General features: G+C 43.5%; 2 protein-coding genes and 2 long non-coding RNA genes across 8 annotated transcripts; 2 read left to right on the forward strand and 2 right to left on the reverse strand.

Annotated features, from left to right (window-relative positions):
- Positions 1 to 780: 780 nt before the first annotated feature.
- LOC130534897 (uncharacterized) lies at positions 781 to 4027 on the reverse strand. Its single transcript, XR_008952987.1, has 3 exons — positions 2770 to 4027; positions 1492 to 1642; positions 781 to 1319 (listed from the first exon to the last, which is right to left on the reverse strand). It is a non-coding gene; the product is annotated as an uncharacterized LOC130534897 (long non-coding RNA).
- fosb (FBJ murine osteosarcoma viral oncogene homolog B) lies at positions 2020 to 8518 on the forward strand. 4 transcript variants are annotated; one of them, XM_057049538.1, is made up of 6 exons: positions 2043 to 2423; positions 2776 to 2933; positions 4026 to 4409; positions 4826 to 4933; positions 5176 to 5505; positions 5678 to 8518. In XM_057049538.1, the coding sequence occupies exons 1-6, from the start codon at positions 2363 to 2365 to the stop codon at positions 5741 to 5743; spliced, it is 1107 nt and encodes a 368-aa protein (XP_056905518.1). In that variant the 5' UTR covers positions 2043 to 2362; the 3' UTR covers positions 5744 to 8518. The 4 variants fall into 4 exon arrangements, with proteins under 4 accessions (XP_056905517.1, XP_056905516.1, XP_056905518.1 ...); XM_057049540.1 differs by having other exon boundaries at positions 6491 to 8518; XM_057049537.1 differs by having other exon boundaries at positions 2020 to 2423; positions 4026 to 4379; positions 5176 to 8518.
- Positions 8519 to 9038: 520 nt separating this feature from the next.
- LOC130534898 (uncharacterized) lies at positions 9039 to 14341 on the reverse strand. The gene is made up of 2 exons (XR_008952988.1): positions 13625 to 14341; positions 9039 to 10094 (listed from the first exon to the last, which is right to left on the reverse strand). It is a non-coding gene; the product is annotated as an uncharacterized LOC130534898 (long non-coding RNA).
- On the forward strand, positions 10003 to 16186 carry c12h19orf47 (chromosome 12 C19orf47 homolog). Of its 2 annotated transcripts, none has more exons than XM_057049541.1 (8): positions 10003 to 10065; positions 10939 to 11026; positions 12487 to 12601; positions 12697 to 12778; positions 13058 to 13183; positions 13319 to 13468; positions 14003 to 14073; positions 14150 to 16186. In XM_057049541.1, exons 1-8 carry the CDS (start codon positions 10047 to 10049, stop codon positions 14678 to 14680), a joined length of 1182 nt encoding a protein of 393 aa, XP_056905521.1. In that variant the 5' UTR covers positions 10003 to 10046; the 3' UTR covers positions 14681 to 16186. The 2 variants fall into 2 exon arrangements, with proteins under 2 accessions (XP_056905521.1, XP_056905522.1); XM_057049542.1 differs by having other exon boundaries at positions 13319 to 13393.
- Positions 16187 to 16687: the final 501 nt, after the last annotated feature.

Genomic DNA, 16687 nt, shown 5'->3' on the forward strand with positions numbered 1-16687 from the left:
TTAATGGCTGTAGGGAATCAGAATAAAATCTCGAAATTGGGTTAAATCAAATTCAGCTAAAAATAATAATAATAATAATAATAATAATAAAAAATAAAAACCCCAAAACTTGCAAAATAAAAACAACCCAAGCGGAACCACTAGGATTAAATGGTCACGGCGTTGACTGACACTTGGATTAAACCCAACGCTAACTTGTTGATAGAAAACATGGCAACGCGATCTTTTTTAGGCCGCTAACAGCATCCTTTCGAAACAATTATTAATAGATCGCGCAGTGGACTTGTGGCCCGACCGAGCCATGTGACCGCGTTTTTAGCCTACAGCTAAGTGGAAAGTCAAAACACACAGGCGAAACGCTTGAACAAACAAGTTCGCGCGCATTGCAAACGGCGGCCACGTTAAACAAACGATCGCGCTCGACGCCTGACGTGACAACCTGACGGTTGTCAACACCTGTCGACCGACGGCGAAGCGCTGAAACGACAACTCGCTGAGGAGTGTCGTTTCTCTGCCACTCTCTCTACGCACAAAGAATCCGGAAGCCATATTGTCTTCAACGGGAGCCGGTTACCAAGGAAACCGGTTGCTAGGCAGCATAACAAACGTCCTTACGTCACCGGCAACGGCGTATCTATAGCGACAGAACGCTACACACATATACACACGTGTAGCGAACCCGTGGGTCGCACATGGCCCCTTGTTTTAGCATTTACAGGCTCGTTTGTGTGATTTAATATGTTGGTTGGTGAACTTTGAGAAGAAAGAACATAAAAAGAGAAAATTTAGTGACATTTAATCAGATTGATTTCTCCGCTGTTCCCTGAGAGGACTCTAATAAAAAACGCCGCGGCTGTCCGAGGATTTTAAGGTCTCGTTGACAGAGTTAGTCAGCAGCAGTTACGGCAGCCCGGATGGGACACAACATCCTCCGCGCATCCTCGCCTCTGACGTTGGAGCGCTGACTAATAGGCCAACTTGTTATCCCTAAGTCTCTTCTTGCTCACGCCTTTTTCACACAAACAGGGGCTCGCACAGGAGCACACACGCCCAGTAGCATTGTTTGACTTAGGAAAGAAAAAAAAGCTGTTTTTTTCACCCTTCCTCATTTAAATCCACTTTTGATTCTCACTCGTCCTTTGTCACACGGTCTCCTGCCTCCAGCTACACCCCTCTCTCCCCTCCCAACCCGATCCATCCTCCCACCAGCAACGTTCCCACTGGTGTCCTCATGCTGGCTGTAATAATGAATCACTTTCTGTTCGATCGGGTGATGTTGGCGATGACAGGCGCTCAATTCCGTCACTGCATGCTGCCCACTGTCGAAGATAAAATTACACGGCTGGTTTAGACGATTTTTTTCTCACGTTTTTTGTTAAAATATAATAAATACATAACGTTAAAATAAGCTGGTATCTCAAACGACGCACACAAATAGGCATTAATCAAAGCTCAAGACGTGTACTTATGGATTGTCAGGGTGTGTCTTACCGAGGATCTGTATGGACCTGTCGTTCATCCTCATCCATCAGCACCGTGCGTGGGTTCAGGTTCAGGGAGCTTTCTGATGAGTCGTCGAGACTTTGGAGGACACCCCAGGGCGTGTCTAGAGAAAGTTTCCTGGAGGATTTCCCATGCGTAGCTTCTCGGGATTCCGCGACAGTGACACAGAAACATTCGCTGTTACAACACACTTTATAGGCTGTTCCCAATCCTCCTTTCAAAATGATGTTTTTAGACTGTCCGTGTTGATCTGTTGCTTTATGTCACATAAATAAAAGCTATAGTCGTGAGTTAGATGTGTAGAGACGCGCGGGTGATAACCGCGCTGGTCATCCTAGTATGAAATCACGACTTAAGAATTCTCTCTCGAAAACATACACATTTTTTGTTTATGACTCTCGGTTATAAACTTCCTCTCGAATTATCAGACGGTGAGAAAATCGTGTGACTTCAGTGTTTTTGGGTTTTTTTTAATGATCGTGCTATTATTATCCGCCGGCGAGGTGAGCCTCTGGTCCGTTTCAGTGGGAGAGGGATTCCCTCAACGTCACCAAGGATACCAAACACAACAAGGACAAATATGGGCATGTACGTCATCGGAACTCCGGGGCGGGTCCAGAGATGCCTCGGTTGTAGCCGATGAGGATGGGTTCATTCAAAAGACAAGATCTGCTACCGTGCAGTTCTAAAACAAGCTATAAAGTGTTTCGCGAGCGGACTTTATGTGTTTACGGTCGCATATTTTACCAGGATGACGGCCAGGTCGGAGAGGATTTAATATCAAACAGCGGACTTCCTTCTTTTTTTCATTCGAATTGGAACACTTTCCCCTCCGCGGGGAGCTGGATTACGGTTCTTCATGCAACTTTTTTGGAAACAAACCAAGAGCATCTCGCCCATTAACAACAAGATCAACAACTGTAAGTGAATTTAGATGTTTTCCCCATACAGGTTTTCTTTAAGATCGCTCAGATGAGAGGAGCTCGGAATCCCATGCACCGTTTTCTCTTCCGATTACTTTAAATCCTGAAAACACAGACTGCGCTGTTGTGTAAACCACAGCTGATAATGTTATCGTTAAAGATCAAGTAAACTACACGCATGCAGAATTACTCATATTGGCGCCACGAGTTCTGTTTGGTCCAGGACTTTGTTTCAAAGGATTAGCCGGTTAGCATGATCACAACATAAGCAAGTTTCCCCCTCCAGGATAGTCTCTTCATTCGCTCCCCTTCACTGCAGATGACCCCGCGTTCTCTTTGGTACCTGTAGGTGTCAACTTATATTTCGATCCCTCCGGGGAAATGTACCAAGGGTTCCCCGGTGATCCAGACAACGGATCACGTGGAAGCTCGTCTCCATCCATAGAGTCCCAGTACCTTTCCTCCGTGGACTCCTTCGGGAGCCCGCCGACCACTAGTGCTCCGCAGGTAGGCCAAAGTGATGAGCTATGTATCGCATGTTGGAAGAACACAAGACGCATCTCCAAAATCAAACTACATCAAATAGGAAACGCCGAGAGAAGTGTTCGAAGTACCAAAAAAAGGAGTTATATACATGACCAAAGTGAATTAATTACAAAAATGAGTTATACATAATCTACATATTTTCAAAGCAGGCTGTTAATTTAGCCAACGTTCTTTATTGAGTACCAAATCAGGTGTTAGTTATTAATTCCGTAAGATGTACATAAAACGACACATTGGCGTTTTGTTACGGCCCCCGGATATGAGATATTTATGATGTAGAAGGACAAATATGCCTAGATTTACCTTCTCGCTGTACTTTGCGAGTACGTCCTCGGCGTACAGCACGCTGCAGAGCGGATGACACAATCCTGGAAATCTGCTACGTCAGCACGGAAGCTCCGCCCCGGCTCAACTTTTCTCCTTCCACGCGCTACGCTCCCAACACACGCATGCTTGTTCTATTTTGGTCCTCGACGTTGCGTTGCTAGGGGGAACACCGGGGGCGTGACTATAATGAGGAAAGAGGCGGAGAGCTGCCTCCGAGGGATATGATTGGTCCATTCGAGAGCCGCCGGTTTCGCTCTTTCAGACGCTTCAGAGTGAATATCACACAAGTTCTGAAGTAGAATAATACATCGTTTTGAACTTGTTACGTCTTATTAACCCGCATATGTTTACAAAAAACGTCAAATATTTACTTTGTTTGACCAAATAACTGTTCATCTATTGTCTTTAATACCAGCCTCCCTATTTATTCACATGCCTGGAGATATAATACTGTTTATGTGAGTCCAATTTCTGTGTGCTGCTTTCAATATTAGTTCATAAAGATAAGTTTTTCATACCAGCTGTTATTCTGAATGATTTTTTCAAGAGCCACAGTAATTTTTCTTCCTTCTCCTTGTGATGAAGACAATTTATATATCAATCTTCAAGTGTCCTTTAGAAGCTCCTAAAAAGATTGTACATCGCCCTATTTTTTCTAATTTAAAATGAGCTGACTAAGTTTACACTTAAATTGTAAAACGTTGCTTGTTACTTTCTCCTTCGAAGGAGTGTGTGTCAGTGGGAGCTGGATTGGCCATTGTGGATAGTGGGCCTGGGGCCAGTGCTGGAGGGGAGATGCCCGGTTCATTTGTGCCAACTGTCACCGCCATCACGACCAGTCAGGACCTGCAGTGGATGGTACAACCGACCCTCGTCTCCTCTCAGGCCTCTGGACAGAGTGGGTCCACTGGCACCACGACCATGACCCAGCCGGTGTCACTAGTTGACCCTTATGACATGCCAGGCCCCAGTTATTCCTCTGGCTCTGGATTCACTCCTCCGAGCTCAGATCCCCAAGGTCCAGCACTGGGCCCTATCCGCCACTCCAGGAATCGTAGTCGTCGTACACGAGAAGAGTCTGTGAGTGAAGATGGAGATGTTGGTGTGTTAGTAAGTGTGTGTGCTTGAACAGTGTGCTTGTTGACCCTTGCATTTTACATAACCAGTGCAGGTATGGTATAGTGTTAATGTTAGTACCATAACAGTCGTATTAGACTCTACTGTTAGGCAGTGGTGTACATAAAATGAGTTAGAGGCCGGGGTAAACAATAACAAGGGGCCCCAAAATATATACTGTACATTTGTTACAATAAACCTACCAAACAGAGCAGAGAGAGGAGCAGATCATGTCAACAAAGGGGTTCTTGACCCATGACATGGATGTTATTTTTAAAATGAAGAAAACGATGTCCTCTAAGGCATCGCTTCCCCTGGCTTCCAGACATTCCCATTCCTGCTGCATGATACACATTATAAGACATGTCAGTCTTTCCTTGTACTAATTGGCGTTCTAATCTTCATCCCAGCTAACACCGGAAGAGGAGGAGAAGCGTCGCGTTCGACGGGAGCGGAACAAACTGGCTGCAGCCAAATGTAGAAACCGCCGGCGAGAGCTGACAGACAGGCTGCAGACGGTGAGTGTGGCCCGTAATCAGCTGAGTCGCGGTTAACATTACCTTGTAGTAAATGTGTGCGTAATTAGGATGATTACAGCTCTGAGCTGAGATAATAAGCGGAGATAATTGTGGGCTTTATGATTCTTAATACCTGTTTCCAATCTGTTTCAAGAGGATGAGTTAAGGCTGCTTTACATAACTGAACACACACCAGTAGTTCTGAACAACATTCAACCTTTGTCTTGCTCCCCTGCCCACAGGAGACGGACATACTGGAGGAGGAGAAGGCGGAGCTTGAAGCTGAGATCTCCGAGCTTCACAAGGAGAAGGAGCGCCTGGAGTTCGTTTTGGTGGCCCACCAGCCGAACTGCAAGATCCCCTACCAGGACCAGCCCCAGCAGGGCACCTCGCAGCTCCTTCCAGTCCAGTCCCAGCTCCCTCCCCAGACCTTGCAACCGGTCTCCGGCGTGGGCTTGGCTGTGAAGGAGGACACTTTCTATCTGCCACCTGCCTACACAGCCCATCCAGCTTCTGCACAGGCTCAGCCCCCGGTCCCGCCGCAGCAGCCTCAGCCAGGGATTGTGCAGGAGGTAGAGTTTTCTCGTTCTTTCTATGGCTCGAGCGAGCCGGCGCCGGGCGGGCCTTGCCTCATGGCCAGCGACAGTGGTGGTGGTGGTGGTGGTGGTGGTGGTATCAATGACGGTGCAGTCATTGGCAGCTACAACACCTCATACACATCTTCATTTGTGTTCACCTACCCAGAGGGAGCCTGCGGGGTCAGTGCCAACCAGCGGAACAGCAGTAGCGAGCAGTCGTCCGATTCCCTGAACTCGCCTTCACTGCTGGCACTCTGACTGACCGACAGACAAACGTGCACACATAACACAGAAACATATTACACTCGCTGGAGTTAGAGGCTGAGGCAAGTACAAGCACAGTCCCTTCCAGTCTCACCGTTCGATTAGGAGAAACGAGAATCGATTAATCCGTTATTTTCAGATTGGCTTTTCGTCGGTAAAGTCGGAACAATTGTGCGAGAATTACACCCGATCAGGTTTACGATTAAAACGCCAATTCCTGTCTGGGTTTGCATTATCGGAACATCTGCAGCAGGACGACGACAGTGTAAAAGAATTTTGAAGTCATTGGCACCCAGTATGAGGTGTCACTTACAAGCGCTGCACTTAAAAAGCACAAGTGTCCCCAACTTGTTCCCTCTGTCGGTTGCCCCCCTTTTCCAGTGCTCTTGCTCTCATCCTCTTCCATCCTCTACCTTCTCTCGCTGAATGTATTTGTTCAAATGTGAAATAGGGACGAAGGACACGATGTTCATTGGCCTTCTCTTGCGGGAGTCAGCTGGCGTTCTTGCTCACCTCTAACTCTTCATCATCGGCTTCTTCATTTTCGCTGCTTGGACTTTTGGGATGCGTGTCACAACTTAGACTAAACCCTTGTGATTTGTTCTCTTGTTTTTTTTCCTTCTCATTTTTTTCCTTCTTCCGCCTGCCCACCTGCCGTGCAACCTATCTCTGCCCATCTCTGTTTCTCCTCTTCTGTTTCTCCCTCTCTCTGAAGTCTTCGACCCCTGAGAGCCCGAAGACCCCCAGCAGCCCTTGGGACCTTGAGTGAATGATGGCCCAACTAACACCCTTTTACACCCCCCTCACACAAGGACATGGACGCAACCTTCATAGTGAAGAACATTTGTCGTGGAGCACTTTGCTCAGAAAAAAAAGCACCCTTAGAGTGAACAGCAGCTATATACTTTCGCACACGCCTTTTACTTTATACGTGAGGCGGATCTGTCCCTCTTCTGCTGAGCCATTTTCCCCGTGTTTGAGTAACAACGTGACGCGTCCATTGTTGCGAGGAAAGAGAGGTTCGGTTTGGACAGGAAGTTCTACTCAGCTCAAATGCAGTCATGGTGGAGAAAAGGAGGATTACTCCCATCCTAACCATTCATTTGTTTTTGAACCACATGTTAAAAACAAAGAAAGAGCAAAGTGATGAAAAAATAAACAAGGAGAGAAGAAAAAAAAGGCCATCTCGTTCTTGTCCAGCTCTTGTCCACTGCCATCATACCATCCGTGGCCCACATCAAGCGCCGCTTTGGAGCCTCTGAAAAGAAGATGCAGATGTTTTTTGAGCACCAGCATCTCGAACCAATCATGTAAAGTGATGCCTTTATTTAGAGGAAAGGATTTGTAGGGATTCAGACAACCTCTAAATGCTGGGTCCAGCGGCCTCTTTGCGCACTTCTCTTAGCCGAGACGAGGCGGCGGTGCATTTACCGCGATGTGTCCACTCAGAGGCACCTGGCCCATTTATTTCTTTCTTTATTGAGGTTGACGTGGCGACGGAGCACAAAAGCAAAGACCCGGAAGCAAAATTGGAGGACGTGTAGGGTGGCGCCGCAGTACGGGCGCCATTTCTTTGCCTGTGAATTTGTACAATTTGTTTCTCCTGTTCTGTTTGAGTGAGAATTGTGATATATTTTAATGTCCATTTGTGTATTTGTTTTCGTTGGCCTCTGCTTTCATTCGTAATGTTGCCTTTTCTGGTTTTTGTATGTTATTTTGCTGTTTTTTTTTAATCTTGACATTTCTTACAGTTGTTATTGTTATTAAGGCATCATAACAATCGTATCGTTCTTTTACTGTATTTTCATTTGGCAACTGTGGAGGCATGTTGTGCACTTAAAAAAAACCGACACACGTCTATATGCATTGACATATATACAGGCAACATGTATGTATAAACGTTTACCAAGATTTGAAGTATGAATGTCTGCAGATATAAATGGGATATTTTTGTCAATGAAGATGAAATGTTACTGAGGTTTAGTTTTAAATATCATATTTTTCTAAATGGGAAAAAAAGACCTTATAACAAATTTAACGCCCTACCCTTAAAACATGAAGCACGATGTCATTGCCTCTGTTAATAAGTATTTATGTTTTATAAACAATATAAAAGCACTATTCAAGCTACATTGTATGTATGTTTCTAATGCTGATGTTTAAAGGCTGTGGTGACGCCTTTGTTCCGTTTGTTCTTTTCTATGTGAGGTCTGTCCCAATGCTACTGACACCTTAATGCCTCTTGATCTTCAACAGATGCAAATCCACAAAATATTTAGGGAAAAAAAAAGAGTGTGGTTGACTGTCAGTACACGTATTAAAGTGTTTAGACTGCAACATCATGACTTAACTGTATTGTCCGGGAGAAAAGAAAAAAAGAAGAAGAAAGTATTACAAACATATCACATAGAACATTTTGCTCTCCACTGAGACAATAACAATATATCAATGACAAAATCTATTCTTTTACTCAAGCCAACATGTTGATCGATTGGTGTAAAAAAAATGTGATTGTATTTGCTGGATGAGAAGCTTTATTTTCATTAAATAAACACGTCTATTCAAAGCAATGGTTTGGTTGCTGCAACTATGGCTCTGGGTGTTTAGAGAATGGGCAGACCTCATGGTTTTTAATTTTTGTACAGATGTTGGAGATGCCTTTTCTTTTTTTTGTCTCAAAAAATGCAAATGTGATGAGAATATATCAGAATGAGCATAAAACATATTCAATAGTTCTCATGTACATACGTTTTTGTGGTGCTACTTATATTATAATGACAAAGCAGTTTACAGTGAATGGTGGAGGGTGACGTGTTGCAGTTGCTGGGGGCTCCAGCCAGACGGATGTGCGTCCTGTCTGGTGGGGAGTTTGCATTTATGGAAGCCATTAGCACAGTGAATTTCCAGCAGTTGAAGCTTGCAGTACTCAGAAATCTTTATTCACATCATGCTTTAGCAGCACGATGGATATTAAAGTGTGATTTGGAGGGAAATCTCACAGGGCCCTTGTACTGTACCCGCACTCTCAGCTTACGGCCCTGGTCAGATTCAGAGTTCTTTTTTATCTGATGTGCATTCAATAAGTGTGTTGAGTAAGGTTCCACATGTGTTTGCAGAGGGATTAGTAATGGTTTGGAAAAAAGCAGTGTAAAAAGAAGATCTGACACCAATATAAGTCTACTCCCACCTCTACTGTACGGTGAATACGTAAGCATTAAATGAACAAGAGATATCCTATTTTTTTATATTAAGGAAAATCTTGATTTTTCTTATTTCCCACATTTCATCATGTTGAACTGCAATACACATCCTCTGGAAAAGACATCATGTAGCAAAACCTGCAGTGTTTAAACTGACCGCTACTATGTCAAGTGTGAATGTATTGCTTTTATTATCAATATTTGCTTCTTATTAAAATGTATCTTTATTACGTACTGTACATTGTTTGAATGTGTGACGTCATGCCTAAAACCTATTCACTTTTCACTTGGGTACCCTTCATTACGAACAATGTTTTTCTAATGCATCCTGTTTGTCGTTTATGAAAAAACAAAACAAGCCTCCATTTCTATTTTTTTTGCATGTACAAATATCAGGATCACAAACAACATGAAGCAGTTTATCACATTTTGAGGTAAATCAATCCCAAAAACCCAAAGAGACTTCATTTTGGATGTGACAGTCCAAGTTTTAATCAATAGACGGTAGATAATGAAGGACTAGCTCAAGAAGGTGCTCTGATATGCTTTCTGCACATCTAAAAAGTACTGTTTACTCATTTTTAGATTGATTTGCTTTTATTTTGGAAGGGGACCGCTGTGTGTTACATTTGTTGAATTTATTTGACTGCATTCCACTCTTTTTTTGATGTTGTTTTAGTATGTTCATTTTGTTCATTTTTTTGACAAAAGTCCACTCCGATTTTGTGAAGAAATACAGAAATAAATAAAGTATATATCTTAAAACCCGTTTCTCTTTTCAGTGTCACCTACAGAGGTGGTTAACAAACATTTTCCTCTATGCAGTGTGATTAATTGTCTCGTATATCAAAGGCTGAACACACTGTAGCAAAAGCTTGAAATGACAAAAGAAAATCTAAAATACGTATAAAAGTCACAACATGCATTGATGCCGCAGAGAAATCGTCTTCACGGTCTATGCTGCTCTCTAGCGTCAGCAAGTATGTGTTCGGTTTCCGTTGGGTTGATGGGTAGTGGCGGAAGTGACGTCAGTGTCCTGCGTAAATTACGTCCCCGGAATCTGTCGTCAACATGGCGTCTGACGCGACAGGTGAGAGCGGCAAGGCCCGCTGAAGCGACCTGAGATCAGAAATTAAAATAGTTAAGGGCTTTCTGAGAAAAGCAGACACCTAGTACGCTAGGATGGAACGTTTACTGCGAGCTTGATTTTTTTAGCAGGTTCTCTCTCGGATGTCGCCGGCGTTTGTTACCGCCTTTTGAATGGCCGCTTTTGCTAATACAATGGCGAAAAATCACCAGAGCTGTTTTATTAAAACACTAGCTTCAGTCACAACGATGTCCTATGTATTTATATCAATCTAAACCAGACATCAGACTGTGCTGTTACAGGCCTTTAAGCTATCTGTCCACTTTTCTTGGTCTCAAGCTAATCTGCTTTGATTTTGATTTTAAGAAATTGCAGTAAAGTTAACTTCCGGTGTTGTTTCATTGTACACCATGACGTAATGCCACTACTAAACGTTCAGCCGTCGTTTACAGTAGCATTTGATGGTGAAAAAGCTGATTTTTGTTCACTGTGCTAGCTTCGCCTGTATGGCTCTATAATAATAGCACCGCAGCCCGGATGGGCTAATTGTCGAGGCAGCTGTTGTGCACCGATCACCCTGTGTGTGTTACTGCAGCCACAGGACGTTTATAATTGAGGATATAAATATCCTCCAGCTGGCTGTGGTCAGCAGGCGTTAGATCTTAGTTTTCTGCCGTCCACTCTTGTTTGACTCCCACTAGCGGTTCGGCCTGGCTGTGCTCCCAGTCAGAGAACTTCCCAGTATCCCTTTATTCCGTTGTGTGTTTGCAACCCATTAATCAGTTAGTTGCGTGTTACTATGGCTTCAATAACCTTGGAATTAAGTGAACGGGATGGTTTTTGAAGGAGGCTCTAATCACGTGTTCTTGTCTTTAGCCACTTCAGAGTGGATCCAGTTTTTTAAAGATGCGGGGATCCCAGCTGGCCTTGCGGTCAATTATGCAGTCTCCTTCGTGGACAACAGGTAATTAAGATTCTTGGACTCTATACTGTGGTTTTGTGTCCCCCCGAATCCCATAGAGCCTTTCAATTCGGCCTCCAGCTTAGTAATCAAGTATTATATCAAATATTCAGTTGATTGAGTAATCGGATAAAACATACTTTTGCTTAATTAAAGCCCAATTATAAAAATAGAAAACATCTTGCACCAGTATGTTCTCCTTGGTTCCCATTTGCTTCTTTTTGACCCCCAACTTTTTGCATGCCACGTCCCTCTTCTTGAAGTGTTCAACAAGGGTTCTCGCAGCAGCCACACACTTGGGGATAGCCAATTGGATTCTCAGAGTTTTGCACAGCCAAGTTTGAGGGTGTGTCCTGCTCATTTCACAGATGCCCATCCATACTTTTCATGCAAAATCTTCACTGCTGCTACAACATTAGCGCCATTGTTGTGGGCGATGGCCTTGAGTTTCTGCGGTGGAATGTTGAATTTGGCAATTACCTCAATCCATTCTGCAATATTTGCAGCTATGTGTCTCTCTTCCAAGAGCATTGTTGTCAGGCAGCGGGACACCATTTTCCAATAATTCAGATGGCGCCACATCACCCCCATATAAGCCTCTATTGTGAGCACCATGCTGTCAGTCTCTTGCAGGGCTTTCTGCATCTCCTCTTTGATGTCTTCCTACTTTTTGTACAACTTTTTTCGTGAAGAAGGTCCTTGATGGAAGTTCGTAATTGGGATGGAAAGTGGAAATCATCGCCTCAAAGCCTCCGTCCTCCACCATGCTCAGCAGGCGCATATCTGTGACCAGCATATTTAGACTGCTGTTTCTCAGTACAGCTGCTTGTGTAGCACTGCAGACTGGTGCTTTTGGCAGAAACTTGTCCGTAAGAATAATTACTTAATAGGTATTTTAAAAGCTAAATGTTAATCCCACAATAAGCTTTACACACCCACTATTCTGAAAACTAAAGTTAATAAACATGTGGTAAGGTTACGCTGTTAATAGCAGGTTTCCATGCTCACAACGTGTAATATTTTCCATTGTGAGCTTAAGTAACTGGTAAGTTATCAAATAATTGTGGTGCAGTAAAAGCACAATATTGGCCTCTGAGATGGAGTGGAGTAGTATTAAAAATTGGAAATACTCAAGTAAACATACCTAAAATTGTACTTAGGTGTACTTGGTTACTTCCCATCACTGCTTAATCTTAGTCATAATTAATAACAAAAATGTTCTTTGGACCAAATTGACATTTTATGTTGAATTTACATCGCTTCATATCATCTTCTCATATCGTGTTACTCGAGGAAGGGTTGCAGCCCCACCTTAATATGTTCGTCTCACCCCTGCAGCAAATTCAGCACAAATCTCTTCAGCATTTTCAAAGTTGTTCAATTCTGGAGCTTAATTTACAGACTTTAAAAGTTGCTAGAAATACCCTGACATTTATATGTATATGTATATATCTGTATAACAGAATTCACAAGAACATGCTGATGGACCTCAGTAAAGACATCATGATGGACCTTGGCATTACCGTCATAGGGGACATCATTGCAATTCTTCGGCATGCCAAGCAGGTCTACAGGCAGGTGGGATCAGCTATTCTTATAAGTCTTTATGTGCATATATTTATTTCTAATTCTGAATGGCTGATTTTAATTGGTCATGACCTTTGTTTTTGTAGGACATGTGCAAAATGGCAACGGAAGCCATTTCCTCAGGACAGACCAGCGTTAAAGCCGAGCTTAGAAGAACTGCCAACACTCGTGAGTGTTTACGCTTCTGTCTTTTGATTGGCTGTCAAGTTCATAGGCCTATTTATGCTCAAATCAACTAAAGCTGAAGATAATCTCTTTGAATACTTGTATGACATAGCGTTTTGTTCAGTTGTGACGCATCATCTTTTCAAGATGTTTCTACATCTTTTCAGTTTCAGAGAAGCTGACTTTTCCCAAATACTCTCATCCATTCAGAGGAACAAGAGGAGAAATGAGTCACACTAAATCTACATCTACCAACTCTCCTTTTTTATCTCTGTGTCTCAGCCGCCACTCGTATGATTGCCAATGCTCTGAGCCACGACTCCCCTCCATCCACCCCTGCCCGCCGATCTGACAACCGCCTGTCAATCACAGTGTCCAACACGCAAGGAAAACCCAGTGGCAAAACAGGTAAACATATCGGAAACTTTCATTTCACACTCCCACCGATCCCGTTTCCCTTTCCCTCTGTAGTAACACGTGTGTGTCTTCCCTTTTTCTGGAACCCTTGTTTGACCCTCTTGGTCTTCCCGCCTTGTTTGTCAGTTGTGAGTCAGCCAGCTGATGAAGGAACTGGCATGGCAACAGTGAAGCGGCGACGGGTGACAGCTGAAATGGAAGGCAAGTACATCGTCAACATGCCCAAAGGCACCACCCCTCGCACACGCCGCATCCTGGCCCAGCAGGCCAAGAAAGGTAGGCCTGACCCAGTGGCCTCGACCGGCAACCCGCTCGACTAAAGCTCTTAACACCACTAATGATTTCATGACACTACAGCTAACACCAGATTTTTCTGCCCTCTAACAAAGAACCCCTATCTAACCTCCTTTCATGCATATTTGAACCACGTACCTTTCACTTGACACAACAATTCTCCCAGGGTCTGAAGGATCAGTCAATCAATGGATCCTTTAATCTCAATAGCAGGAAGAGATCTTGTCCCTGTGTAGCGGATCTTCACTCCTGGGTATTTGTATTTTTAACATGCCCCCTCGCTGCTCTGCCTGCTGCTCCAGAGGCTCTCCTGCTGTCCTCGCACACGAGGCTCACGTGGAGTTGGCACTCCGGGACCAGCAGGACTAAATCCTGCTAGAGTCGAAGTCTGAAGTGTGAAAACGAACCCTTGGCTTGGGCTGTGAATGTGTGTGAGCGAGTGAGTGTTCAGCGTAGCGGTGCGTCAGTCACTGATCATCTTCCCCTCTTTGTCTTTGTTGTGCTTTTGAAAAAAAGGTTTAAAACGCACGTCAGTGTTTGAAAGGCTTGGGGCTGAATCAAAGGCAGATGCAGCAAACAGCGCTGAGGTAAGATCAGTATCTTGTGGTCCTATTTGCTCTCTATAAAATGTTAGTTGATAATTGGAATGTTGTTTTTCTACAGCCCACCGGTGTGTTCAGTCGTCTGGACAGAGAGTTGAAAGGGGAAATCAAACAGACCTCAGGCAAAATCTCCGGAACCGTGGATGTAGATGACGACAGCGACGAAGACGGCTCGGTCCTCCAATATGCGGGCGTTCTCAAGAGACCACCTCCCTCTCAGAAGAAAGAGTCAGCCAGAAAACCAGCCCCCACCACCCTGCGGCGGCTGGGGGGAAAGTTTAAATTACCTCCTCCCGACACTCCTACCTCCTCTTCCTCCAACGGCGTCGTCCCTGCCAAGCGCAGCGTGCTCCAGAGATTGGGCAAGATCCCTGCCTCCAAGCCAGTCAAAGGAGCGTCGCCCACCCCCGCCGACACGCAAGACAACAGGGTGACCACCAGCACCAAGCCCAGGGCTCAGCAGAGACTGGCCATAGCCAGCCCCAAGGTCAGCAGCAGCACCGGGGCAGGAGGTGCTGGAGAACCTGCCGGTGCCCGCATGGATGTGAAAGCTGTCAGTGTTTTTAACAGATTGGGCAGCAAGAAGCCCTAATGGATACTGTAAATCCTAAAAATGAACCTTTTGTGTATGAAGAATATGAATCTTTGTAACGTGTTTTTACCTTCATCCAAGATTGAAGTGACTGATTTTCAACCTTTCGGTTTGTGCAGATCATTTTTGCTGTTGTAGCTTTAGATTCTTTAGGTCACATTACCATTAAGTCATCTTTAATGTTTCAGCTTTTAACACAGGATGATTTTATACAGGAATTATCTATTTATTATAGGATTTCTTATTCTTAAAGAAATATGTGCATCAGCTTTATTTGCATGAGCATGATCACCATGAAGATGTTTTTTTTTATAATTTAGTGGCTACTATTCAGTTAATGACAGTTTTATTTTAATGTCACTCAACATGATTCACAAATCACCACTTAGGAAATTGAAGTTTAAAAGAAATGTTAACATTTTTCTGCTTTTATTACCAGAATCCTAAAGTCCCGTTTCCGGTTGTAAATATGTATAAAGTAAATTCAAAAGGAAAAACAGAACCACCTCTTTGAACACTTGAATCAATCAAAACCAGTGCACCTCATCTATATATACACTCTGTGGCGTAGACGTTTGCACCACTGAACACCAACCTTTCTATCATGATCCTTTTTTATAACCACCTACTTGAAGGATGGATGAGGATTCTTTTTTATTTTGAAAAGTGATGTGTAGATGTGTTTCACTCCATGACAAAGGTACCTGCACTCGTATATTTTTCTATGTAGATGCCCATTAAACCTGGTGTCAGAGGACCTGTGGGTAGCCATCACAGATTAATGCCATGACTTTGTTACACTGTAAATATATCAAAGGTTTTTAACCCACGCTTGCAAAACTGTTTAGACCAGAGAAAATGAAATGTCACGGCGGGGGCTAGTTGAACTCCGCTTAGAGACATTTACTGTGCATGTCAAACACTTTCAGTCAATATTTTTTATTCCCTTGAGCAGATTTAGCTGATCATTCATCAATAAACCAGTTAAACTCCCCCTCCTCATTGTGGGCCTGCTGTTGCATAATGACCTCTGCTAATGCTGCTCCTGTTTACTCTATTTGCTTCGGACATCACTGACTTATTCAATTTAATTACTAATGAGGGAATTATGTGACTGCCACAATTCTGAATCATTTGCGGGCTGATCTACAGGCTGCATCTGATTTTTGTAACTGGAAAACTCATTTTTTGGTATTTCTTGGCACTATTGGACATTTGAAATGACTCAAGCCAAGGCAGCACAGATTTTGATATTGTCATGAAGTGGAACTGTTTATAAAGAGTGCAGAGATATTTATTGCAGGTTGTTCATTTAAATAATAATTGTATTTGCCTTTAGGATTTTGAAAACTTTTGTATTGGTGTTGAAGGTTTCCATTCGGCCAAAGTTTACATTTTTAGTCTTGTAAACCTGCTCCCTCATATAATAAATATGCATGTACTGCAGTGATTCTGGCCACTTTAAAATGAAAATAATAATAAAAAAAAACACCCTCACACAAATAAGATGTTTGTGATCCATCCATAACAAGAATTTTCGCTGAAGGTCGTTAATAAGATTCCAGAAACCTGCTTTAACCTCTCTAAAGATTGCTTCAATTCACACCGCGGCCACTGGGGGTCACTGTCATCATTGCGCCTGAAGCTTCCTATTGTCCGTCTTCACCTCCCTGAAAACCTTATCAGCCGAACCCATCGAACCATCTCACTTTGGCCACAATCTAATGTTTATTGAAGGAAATCAATTGGAAGTAAGAGCCTAATTATCGACTTCAATCAAATTTTAATTTGTGACATCCACCCACCCAATTCCTAACAATAAGAGTGACGTCATCGGCAAGTCCTTCGGGCCGAGATACTTAAATATCACCAAACTCGGGGTGACTGACAGTGCAAATAAATGCGGCGGACTTGTATCTGTTGAGATGAAAAACACGAGTCAATGTACTCAGAGTTAGTTTGTAAGTTTGGCTTCTACATAACAGGTCGCGACAAATAATCGATATT

This window comes from Takifugu flavidus, chromosome 12 (genome assembly GCF_003711565.1).
Source record: "Takifugu flavidus isolate HTHZ2018 chromosome 12, ASM371156v2, whole genome shotgun sequence".
In the NCBI taxonomy this organism is placed as follows: Eukaryota; Metazoa; Chordata; class Actinopteri; order Tetraodontiformes; family Tetraodontidae; genus Takifugu; species Takifugu flavidus.

Coding starts and splice junctions, on each gene's coding strand:
- fosb (XM_057049536.1), top strand. CDS start 2,363: ATGCAACTTTTTTGGAAACAAACCAAGAGCATCTCGCCCATTAACAAC. Junction 2,424..2,775: donor TAACAACAAGATCAACAACT/GTAAGTGAATTT, acceptor TGGTACCTGTAG/GTGTCAACTTATATTTCGAT. Junction 2,934..4,025: donor CGACCACTAGTGCTCCGCAG/GTAGGCCAAAGT, acceptor TCTCCTTCGAAG/GAGTGTGTGTCAGTGGGAGC.
- c12h19orf47 (XM_057049541.1), top strand. Junction 12,779..13,057: donor TAGAAGAACTGCCAACACTC/GTGAGTGTTTAC, acceptor TCTGTGTCTCAG/CCGCCACTCGTATGATTGCC. Junction 13,184..13,318: donor AAAACCCAGTGGCAAAACAG/GTAAACATATCG, acceptor CTTGTTTGTCAG/TTGTGAGTCAGCCAGCTGAT.